The 12,380-nt window shown below is 33.2% G+C and overlaps 1 protein-coding gene across 1 annotated transcript; it reads left to right on the forward strand.

The window, feature by feature from the left end:
• Nucleotides 1–9,946: 9,946 nt before the first annotated feature.
• LOC109176396 (probable folate-biopterin transporter 8, chloroplastic) lies at nucleotides 9,947–12,206 on the forward strand. Its single transcript, XM_019325830.1, has 2 exons — nucleotides 9,947–10,418; nucleotides 11,146–12,206. The coding sequence occupies exons 1-2, from the start codon at nucleotides 9,947–9,949 to the stop codon at nucleotides 12,204–12,206; spliced, it is 1,533 nt and encodes a 510-aa protein (XP_019181375.1).
• The last annotated feature ends 174 nt before the right edge of the window (nucleotides 12,207–12,380 follow it).

Here is a 12,380-nt window from a genome sequence, read left to right on the forward strand (position 1 = left end):
TAATTGAACATCGAAGTGCAAGTAAAATCTCTTATAAGTGCACCTATTTTCACCTATAAGTGCATGTAATTTTGCCTTGTTAGCATTCACTTTCCGCAATCATTCATGCACCTGGGTGTGCTTATAACTATATGTGCAACTATTTATAACTATAGGTGCAACTACTTATAACTATATGTGCACCTACTTTCACCTATAAGTGCATGTAATTTTGTCTTGTTAACATTCATTGATCTGAGTTCAGCGGGTAGTAATACTCCTGAAAATCACTCGCAAACATTCATACACCTAGATGCAACTACTTATACCTATGTGTGCAACTACTTAGAACTATAGGTGCAACTACTTAGAACTATAAGTGCAACTAAGTATTGATGCTCAGTGTAAATTTTTACTTGCACCTATAATACATTTTACATGCACTTGTAATACATTTTACTTGCACTTCGATGTTCAATTATTTACGAAAATGCCACCGCATTTTTTAAAAAAATCAGTGTTTCTCACCCGAGTGCAACTATATATATATATATATATATATATATATATATATATATATATATATATATATATATATATATATATATATATATATATATATATATATATATATATATATATATATATATATATATATATATATATATATATATATATATATATATATATATATATATATATATATAATCATTAAATATTATACTAAACTAGTACTCCACCCGTGCGATGCACGGCTAAAATTAAAAAAAAAATAAAAAAAAATAAATAAATAAAGGGAAAATGGCACTTTTTACCCCTGAGTTATATACTTATAGCACTTTTTTCCCCTCAATTATTTAGGTAAGCACATTAGCCCCCTCAATTATTCTAAAAGTGGTGTTTTTCCCCCTAATATATTAAATTGACATTTATACCCTTAAAGTAAACATTTTATTTATTTTATTACTCCAACAAATTATTGCGTATACGTAGGGATGACCACGGTTCGGTTTGAATTGAATCGGACACTAAAGCAATCGAATTAATAGTTTACGGTTATGATTCAGATCTAGAACCCAATATTTAAATGTCAATTTATTAAAATTATGTATCAAAAAAGTTGAATCTTGAACCATGAACCGGCGGTTCCGGATCTGATTTGCGATTTTGAACCGTCTTTATTTTAAAGTTTTATTTTTTATTTTAAAATAGTCTAAATTCAACAATAAATGTATTTTATTTTTTTCAGTTCGAAACATGAACCGTCCGTTCCGGTTCACGATTTTAATAAACTCTAATTATCGAATTTCGATTCTAAATTGTATTTGGAATATTTCGGTTTGGTTGCTATAGTGTTTGTTTTGTTTGAACCAAATTATGATCATAATTTGTTGGAGAAAAAAATAAATTAAATATTTAGTTTAAGGGTAAATATGTCCATTTAACATTTTAGGGGGAAAAACAGCCACTTCAATAATTTAGGGAGAAAAAATGCTATAGGTATATAACTCAGGGGGTCCCATAAATAAATAAATAAATAAATAAATAAATAAATAAATATATATATATATATATATATATATATATATATATATATATATATATATATATATATATATATATATATATTCAATTATTTATTTATTAGTTTATTAGTAATATATAAATTATATTCGCATCTCGAAAAGTATGTAAAATATAACTTCATAGCATAGGTAACAAATAATTAATAATATACAAATTTTATAAATTGTTAAAGACCTCTTTGTATACAATATTCGACGTTGAAGAAACATACTCTCCATTGTCGCTACAAGTAAGTAACTTAAGACCATTCGGATTACTAACCCTAGACAAAGCAACATATAATCATCTACATTTACCTATACCATTATATATATTTTATGTATATGACACCAGAAAAAACAAAGTATTTACACCTTAAATCAATACAAATAAATAAATAAATAAAATATATACATATATATATATATATATATATATATATATATATATATATATATATATATATATATATATGGACAATAACCAGTCCAAATTTGGTACCCATCCAAATATGGGCTAACCATAGCCCAACCACAAACCCTAGCCTAATTATAACCCAAGTATAAACTCTAGCCTATCAAAGCCCAACCCAAAACCCAAGCCAGAACAAAACACTCTAAACAACAAAACACTTAAGACCATTTTGCCGCTACCCTATCTTCTCGGCTGCGCATATCTTCTCTACACTGTTGTAAACGCGAAAAACTTGAATTGTATATATTCAAAATTCAAAGTATCGGTTACAATGAAGTATCAAGTATATATCAAACGTGAAGGGGTACAATCTCTGTATAGGAGAAGTCCTGTGATTCTCTACTAGCAGTATGCCTATTAGAAGTGTGCCAAATTTGGAATATGCCAAATTGGAAGTGTGCCGAGTTCAGAGTATGCTGAACTTGAAGTAGTTCTTTGTTGGAAGTATGCCGAATCCGGAATATGCCGAATTGGAAGTGTGCCGAGTTCAAAGTATGTTGAACTGGAAGTATGCCAAGTTCGGGAATATGCCGAACTGGAAGTATGCCGAGTTCGGAAGTATGCCGAACTGGAAGTAGTTCCTTGCCGAATGGCCTCTGGAGTTATGTAGCTTGTTCTTCAATGAAGGGCTAATATGCAGCTTGATCTTCAAAGAAGGGCTTCCGGTGTTCAAACGGCGTATTCCTCAGCGCAATATACGCAGTATATATATAACCTGCGGGCGTGTTCCAGACGATATCCTGGCGAGATTTCGGCAGAGCTTCGATGTGCAGATTTCCAGAGCTCCAATTCTTGAAAATGAAACCACTATTTATAGTGGTGAGGGTGAGGGAAAATCTCCAACCAACTCTTAATTCCTTATTTAATTTAATTTCTTTAATTAAATTAAGGAATGTATCGGGACACCATTGCGTCCAGGTTCATCATTTCATTAAATTTCCAAATAATATCAAATATTCAAATTCCTCAAAATTATATAATCCACATATAATTTTAGTGGGCCAAGACCAAGTCAAGCCCGCTAATTATGCAGTCCAATTCATCCAAGCAGCCAAGCCCAACTCAATTAAATATTTTATCATCTTGGGCCGAACAATCCAACATTGAATTACACTTAATTAAGTAATTAAACCAATTAATTATTCAATGGGTCATTTAATTTACCCAATTAAATAAATATTAGTCCAATTAACTTAATTAAAGTACTTAATTTAAGAATTAAATATCCACCACGGTCCAACAATATTATTTAAATTTTCAATGCTTACAACTGTGTCTACCATTTTTGGAAACTACACCATCCACACATCGCCATTATTGCTTAAGCTATCGCCTCTAGCTCGATGTCATTTTCTAGCCATCTCCATGTTCAAACATCACCTTTACAAAACTATGTAGTCCAATCGGAACTACTAACCAGTTACACCCAACAAAACCCTAACACTACCTATTCTTTGTAAATCGATTCCGGAAATTTAACGACATACACATCTATGAACCATTCTCTTTCTATCTCGAACTGCCGTTCTACCAATCTCCTTGTCTATCCTATTCTCTATATCTTTCGATGTATTCGATTCACAAATCTAGACCAATTACACCAAAGAAAAGCGTAATCTCGTGTTCAACCTTTTTCAATTCTACTAAACACCACTCAACAGATGGATTGGAACAAATGTTCATATGTTAAATCTAAAAGAAAATCAGCAACCATGACTACCACATCTATAAGGTAAAAACTTATACTTTACTCATTTTGAAGTAAATAATTTATATTTTTTGGTACACTAACATCAATTATGCAATTTTAGCAAAATTAGAAACATGCATTTTTTTTTTTTGTATTTATAAAAATGAAAATACTCAGCTCAAATTGATTAATTTTCGTAAAATCTATGTTCTCTTTAATTTTCTGTTTAATAGCTGGGTTTTCATGTATGAATATTGTTGGAAATTGTGGAAAAATAGTATTAAGATTAGTGTTGCTGTACAATTCAATATTTTAGTTTGAAATTGATTAGTAATACTGAAATTGATTAATTTAGTTTTTTTTTAGAGTTCTTTCCACTTCACATGCCATCAAAAGCATAATTTCAGTTTACCCTTCTACTTAAAAAAAAATGAGTTCATTCCTAAAAAAGTTCAATTTAAATCATATTCACCTGTTATTAAGTAATACTATTTTTAAATCATTGTATCAACAAATTTTATATACAAAACATGTCAACAAATATATTAGTAGTGTTTTGATTTTTTTTAATGACCTCAATAATATTCATTTGCAGGTGTACAGGAAAGTGTTGCATTTACACTCTCTCAATACACTGACAAAAAAAGAAGAGACATAGGGAGCCAAATTGGTGCAGATATAGTAGACAAATGGAAAGCAAAGAAGATGAGTATTGCAAACCAAAAAAGTAAGTTATCATTTGTTACAATTTTAATGAAGAACAACATGTATGTTTCATTTTTACCTTTATCTTCAACATCAAGATTTCTTTTTCCACGAATGATAGTTGAGCTAGTCAATTTTTTCATTGTTGCAATTGTTAGCTAAAAACTTTCAGAAGTTCTCTTTTGGAATGAATATATAGTGTACATGTTGCATTCTTAAATGAAGTATATATAGAGATACCAAGTAGTACACATGCTAAGAAGTCTCAATCAAACATTAGTATATAATAGTCAACACTTACCATCCACATTAAATGCTTAGGTATAGATATAGGTGTATGGGAAAAGTATTTCTACATGTATATCTTGAGTATTGTGTAATTTGTACAATCGCATTGTCAATTTGTTTCTCACTTCTCAAATTGCTATCTGTTGCCATATAAATATAAATATAAATATATATATATATATATATATATATATATATATATATATATATATATATATATATATTGTAATTTTGTTGCTATAATATAATTATTTGCAATATATATGCAACTGATATCCTTTTTTTTCAAAAACCAACCTGCTAATCTGCTTTGCCTTTTTTTTTTTCTTTTTTTTAAAATGATTTACCACGGCCTGTCTGAATTTGTTTGTCATTTCTCAATTCTCAGTATGCTGCCACTCATATAAAAAAAAAAAATTTGTTCCTACATGATGTTTGTGAAATAATAAATTTATTTGCAATACATATGCAAGTCCTTTACCTCAAATTTGAGCCTGCTAATATATGATATAATTGTTTTTTTTTTTTTTTTGGTATATTAAAGTTTGTTTAATAATAGGTTAATTTGGAATAGATAAGTAATTTAAATACTTTCTATACATATATATGAACAAATACTAACAATCTAAAATCAAAGGCAAGTGATGCCTCCTTTTTTTTAGTTGTTGCTATAATTGAATTTGTAAAATAACATATTTATCTGGAATACATGTGCATTGGAGATCTTTTTCTTTAATGATCAGCCTGCTAATCTATTAAACTTTTTTTTTGGCCTTTTTTGTATATGATTTACCATGGCCACTATCAATTTCTTTGTCATTTCTCAAATGTTAATCTTTTGATTTTTTTTTTTTTTTTTTTTTTTTGAATGGGTTCCTATTATTTCACTTAAGGAATAATATATTTCTTTGCAATAGATATGCAAGTGATATGCTTTTACTCAAAAATCAGACTCCTAATTTGCTATATCTTTTGTAATTCCACCCCCCCCCCCTCCCCCCCCTTTTTTTTTATCTCATTTACCAGGAAACTATCAGTATGCTGCAATTTTTTTGGGCTTGCTATAATAGACTTTGTGAAATTATAGATTAATATGATTTAATTTGTTGCTATAATATGCTCTAACTATTTTTTTTTTTTTTTTGATGTGGATTTCTATATTATACTTTGATTAATAATTGGTTTATTTGCAATATTTGGGTAAGCAATATATACTTATACTTGGATAGAATAAGAACCAAAACCCATTAGAGTGGCTGGTTTGCAATTAGAGAACTCAGTCTTACATTTAAAATAGATTAGCAGTTGCAACATATGCAGTTTTACACACATTGCCTTCCAAAACACACACTACATACATTGTACTGCTTACCAGTACACTGAAACACTTGCAGTGTTCAAAAAACAAACCCATAGGCAAAAACACACTACACACAGTCCAATGGCTAACAGTACATTGCAAAAAGCTGCAGTTTTCTAGGCATAACCATCAGTTTGGTAGAATTTAGCACACAAAACCCACATACCAGCTTAGTATTAGTACAACCTATTTCTAAATAAAGAAATTTCCATTACTTTTCCTGCTTCACCACCACCTCCTTAGCCTTCTTTATGCTACCAGACATGCCAAACTCTTTCAGCAGAGATCTCTTAAGAGGAACACCCACATGTTCACTTTCCAAATCAACAACACACTTATCCTTAGTTTTGTTAGAACCACCAGTAGTAACCAAATCTTTGACCATAGATCCCTTAACAGCATCAGCAACATGCTCATCCCCTAAATCCTCAGAAATGTCATCCAAACCAACAATGATATCATCTTCCACACCATCAGAGACATCCTCCACTCTAAAAAACTCCTCTTCATCACTGCCAATCTGTTGCTGCATAAAAATAGTTCTGACCAATCAATAACCCACTTAGAACCACTTATAGACCCAAAAATAGAATAATAAGTATACCTCAGAGTTACATCCATCATCCAAAGAACCTCCGACATGACTTGGAACCATTTCAGCAGAAGGGGCACCTAGAAAACCTGAGCAGTGTTGTGTAACTAATGACTCATCCCTGCAAATCCTTAGAACCGTAAAGGCAGAATAGTAGCTGTCCACCTGTTCCTTCTTCATAACAATACGGAAAACCATAGACATCCCACGCAAGCGACCAAGTTCAGGTGGAATACGATTATTTCCCTAGAAATATTGGAGAACAGATAAGACATCAAAAACCAACCGCTAAACACCCAATAAAGAAGTGAAATAGTATAGTATACCTCAGGGTACTTAGCCTTTAACTCAGCCGCTGACATACCAACCAAATCTGCACATTCACGATCCCATATAAGCATAGGAGCATCTCCAGTGTGGTCTGCCACACGGAAAATCAACCTATACCTCACAATTCCTTCATGCCAAGAATTCTTACACCCACCACAGTACATCATGCCACCTTGTTCAGCAAGCTTCTTCTTGCAAGAATTAGTCTTCCAAGAAATGAAATACCAATCATTTATACTCTCTACGCCAACAATTCTGCCTGCAACCCAATACTCCCCCAACTGGTGCACAAAAAAAAAAAAAATCTAGGTCATCTCTTTTATGCTTAGAATTTATAAGTATATAGAAAACACACAAAGAAATTAGTAGACAAACAGAAATAATTATCAAACATTGTAGCATATTAACCTGTTTTTTCAAGTAAATATCTTCAATAGGAGTAACCAAAATATCATTAGGATGCAGGCCATTAGTAGGGAAACCACCATCAAGCCTAGACCCAGATTCTATACACCTCAAAGGGGTGTAGTCACCTGTAAAGCTATTAAAAATAAAAATAAAAAAAAGTAAATACTTTCACGTCCATTTTGATTTAAAAAGTTGAACAAACACCATAAAATAGAAACACACCTATTCTTGAAGTCACGGAACTCCTTAGACGAATGAGTAAAAAATAGTTGGGTAGCATCAAAGGAGCTGCAAATACGAATCTCACAATCTAACCAGAAAAAAATTTGCTCATTAGGAGATAGGATATTATTTGAAATAGAAAGCACACCCATCCTGGATTAGAACTTACTGTCCATAAACTTGGCCGTACAAAGCTGAATGAGAAGTATGACTGGATCAGATGCAGCAATGTGGAAATAAGGAGTTAGTTGATCCACATGCTCATCCCATAATGTACACTTAATATGATTTTTACTGCATGAAAACAGAAACCAATTTAAATACCCAACGAAAATTAATAATAAGATTTACATCAGCATAGCCAAGCCTAAAAATTACCCATTGTCTTCAAGAACAATGTCAATAAGCCTTGTTTGTTTTCCAGCTATCACTTTGTCTAGTACGTGTATAAATTTCAACAACTCGGCCAATCACATCTACATAAAATAACAGTAGAATATTAGTTTTGATGGCTATGGTTGAAAACATAATCAAAGTAGCATTCCTTCATTTGAGTATTATATATGTATGCATCCAGTTAAACACTTACCTATCAACACTTTCTCATCAACATTCTTCTTTGAAAGTACGTCCGGGAAACTCTTAAACCGGAACATTGTTTTAGGGAAATTCACACGCTGATATTGCTTCACAATAGTGTCGTGCTTGGATTTGATCATATAACGATGTGTGCTTGTTTTATACTTGAAAAAGTTAGTGATACATAGGAAATTTCAAATACCATAGACTTTGCCCTCCTTGAACATATTCTGGTATGTTGCAACAATATCCTTAGGTATGTGAACATGAATAAAAATACCCTATATTCAAGACACAAAGAGAATATCATAAGTACTTATAAACAGTTAGCAATAAACAATAAAATCAGAAGATAGTAATCTAGGAATAACACACCTCTTGATCATGAAACACACACTCTTGACTTCTAATTTGTTTTTGTCCTCTGTTTTCAGTGACAACATAGCTCCGCACACAACGCAATCTAATGGCCTTAGAAGTCTGCTGCGGGTGAAGCTGGGCACCAACTATGAACTGCCCAGTCATGTTGGTTTTTGAAAGCTGAAAGTTGTAATATTTTGCTTCGTTTTGTGTTAGCACAGATAAAAGAAAGTTTTGTGTTAGCACAGATAAAAGAAAGTTGTAATATTTTGCTTTGCTTTGAGGCCTGGATGTGGAGCTATATATAACCAGCAAACTTAGAGTCATACAATTGCATATATATTAAAATATTACCTACGCACTGCAGTTTAGATCACTCCCATACCCATTAGACTTAAATCACACGTTTCCTATCTAGAAACCAATTAGAATACTAACTCTACAATAGCCCACACCCCTAAACAGCAGGCCTAAAATCATACGACAATACCAAATCAGTAAATTAAAATTCAAATAAGCGGGAAATTGAATGGATTTGAAAAAAAAAAAAAAAAAAAAAAAACCTAAACGGTGTCGTGTAAGTTAGGCGGGAAAATGGAAGGATTTGATTGGCCAAAATCCTATGGCCTTTATATGTATATAGATGACATAATTGTTACTGATGTTACAAATCAACAATAATGTTCATACTGAATGAAATATTTATAACAAAATGAATCATTTTATTGAGTTTAGGCATTATTAAACCTTTATACAATTTACGGATTAATAATTTAATTGTTATCTCAGTTCAAGATTTTATTTATTCTGTTTTTTTTTTTTTTTTGGTTACTATTAATTGACCGACTCTATTTTATTAAAGAATAATTTATTTAATAATTAAATATAAATATGTTACATTTGAAAAAAATTGTTGAAAGATTTTGATCCTTGTATATCCAAATTTTATGGAATACATAATCAATTATTAACAAAAGTTAAAATCACATTAAAAGCTCACAAATAATTCCTTAATATAAATATTGAATCTACAGCGATTCATTGCAAGAACAAATTTCGTGCTTCATGAGTCTTGGTTTAAACGTTGAGCACTTCAGAAGTTTTCGTTTAAATCTTTGAGCATTTTGACAACCTCCCTATAGAATTGTTTATCAATCAGCAATGAATCTCCCAAGAAAGTGACCCGCAGAGGATCCCTAATACAAAAGCTTATGTCTTGTTATCAGCCTGGAAAAATGGAATTCCTATCTTTCTTTAAGCGTATATGATTGTGCGTGTGAATGTTTAAATTTTTTGTTGAATTGCGTAATTCTCTTGATCTCACTCAAAGGGTCATTCTAAATTGATTCTTGCTCTGAATTCAGAAAGTTACCCGAATGAATGCCCAGAAACCATGATTTCTGCATTGGTTTATAATGGAAAGAGTGGAAACCCTTTATTCACAAGAAATCCAAGAGTCCGAAAGACAGAAAAGATTCAATCTTTGTTTCATTTCATGTCCATTTCTTGCTCCCAGAAAGATAACCCATTCCCCAAGAACTGGAGGTTCAAGTTTAAGTCCATTACAGGCCCAGAGGACGAGGTTTCTCCTCTTCCAAATGAGGCCAGGGGAAATGAAGAGAGGCATGGTAGACTAGAGATGATGGTTCTGTGTGGATTTGGGTATTGGGTTCAAGGGTTCAAGTTTTTTCCATGGCTTGCTTTGAACTTCCACATGGCTCATGGAATGAATATGAATCCTTCTACATTGCAGTTTGTGCAGAACTCTGCTAACCTCCCTTTTATTGCCAAGCCTCTCTATGGAATCTTGTCTGATGCTCTTTATATTGGGGCTGCTCACAGGTTGCCTTATATTTCAATAGGAGGTACATTAACTTCAATTCCCTCTTGCATTGCATTGTAGATCATCAACATTTGCTTGGTTTGCAGTTTTCTTGTTAGCTAGCAATTAAATTTTGGATATTCAATAGTTGTGTATGTTTGTTTAATGACATTAGTTTGGCTGAGTTTCATAAAATGGTGACTTTATTTTGGCGCTTGTAATTTCAATGCACAAAAACATTCCCCTGAAAGGGTCTTCAAGTAAGTTAGCTGCAAGTTTTAGCTTGAGCCGCCTATTGGTCGTCTTGGTTTGAGCTAATCAGTTATGAGTAACTTAGGCTGGTTTAGCTAGGGCCACAAGGCGGGGTTTACCCAGTGCACACCCTCGGGTAGTCGCTGTGGGTTTCTCACGTCACTCAAAAATGGTTTATTTTGGTGTTTGTAATTAATGATTGTAATTTCAATGCACAAAAAACATTTCCCTCAAAGGGTCTTCAAGTAAGTTAGCTGCAAGTTTTAGCTTGAGCGGCTTATTAGCCTTCTTGGTTCAACCTAGACTGGGTCCTTTGCCGGCTAGGACCACAAGGCGGGGTTTACCCAGACCCAGTGCCCACCTTTGGGTAGTGGCTACAGGCTTCACTTGTCACTCAAAAATGGTTTATGCAGATTGAAATTTGACAAAGCTTCCTTGTCTCTTGTTATTAAGGTTCATCTAAGGTTTATGCAAATTGATTTTAAGGTTCACTCAAATTCTGACATTCATTACCTCAGTTTTCCTCCAGGCTTTGGCTTGGGGTCAACTAGCACTAATTTCGGCTGCAAGTAAAGCGTTTCCATCTCTTATGGCGTGTGTTCTTTTAAGCAACCTCGGAGCTTCCATTACAGAAGTTGCCGAGGATGCCTTATTGGCAGAATATGGCCAGAAAAATAGATTGCCTGGTCTTCAATCTTATGCACTTATGGCTTCTGCTGCTGGTGGGATTTTTGCTAACTTACTAGGAGGATTTATCTTACAGAAAACAAAGAAACCCAATTCTATGTTTCTGGCATTCGCTTCAATACTTTCCCTCCAATTAGTATTGTCTTTGGCAATAAGGGAAAAATCGCTTGGTTTGCCTAAACCGTCAAATTATGCTGCTGTTAGGAAATCAATCCTGGAAAGTGTAAAAACACAGTATTTTAACCTCATGGTTTCCATTGGAGAGAAAAGGATCTATTGTCCGCTTTTATGGTTTGTGGCGTCCATTTTGGCTGTCCCAGTTTTATCTGGTTCGGTCTTCTCTTATCAAACACAGTTTCTCAATCTCAACCCGTCGATTATTGGGATGTCGAAAGTGACTGGCCAGTTGATGCTGCTTTCTATTACTGTCCTCTATGATAGGATTGGGAAAGAACTCACAATGAGAAAACTGGGTGGCATTATTCAGATTCTCTATGCTGCTTCTCTTCTTCTTGATTTCGTGCTGGTAAAGCAGATCAACCTCAAACTGGGGATTTCGAACGAGGCTTTTGTGTCATGTTTTTCGGGTATTGCAGAGATTATTGCATCGTTTAAGCTTTTGCCATTCTCTGTTCTTTTTGCAAGTTCAGTGCCATCGGGCTGCGAAGGATCTCTCATGTCGTTCTTGGCATCAGCTTTCTACTTGTCATCAATAACTAGTGGGTATTTAGGCGTTGGGTTGGCGTCTTTCCTCGGGATAACGCCTGGGGATTACTCGAGACTGCCTGCCGGGATTATAATCCAGTTTCTTGCTGCTTTACTGCCACTTGGATTGATTAACTTTTTGCCGGTTTCGCAGCCCTCAACTGAAAAGCAAAGGAAGAGGAAGTAAGGAGCAGGAGGGTGGGGAATTCTTCTTATTTAGTTCAATCCATGAATCTGATTACAGAGATAAATCCAATTCTTAATGCAGACAACCTCTTGGAAAGTGATGTGAAATCTGTACTGTGTTCAATCTAATCTTCAAGATTCATATTGTGTTTATGCCTAGAAGATCTATCTGATA

The sequence above is a fragment of the Ipomoea nil genome, unplaced genomic scaffold, assembly GCF_001879475.1.
Source record: "Ipomoea nil cultivar Tokyo-kokei standard unplaced genomic scaffold, Asagao_1.1 scaffold0706, whole genome shotgun sequence".
NCBI lineage: Eukaryota > Viridiplantae > Streptophyta > Magnoliopsida > Solanales > Convolvulaceae > Ipomoea > Ipomoea nil.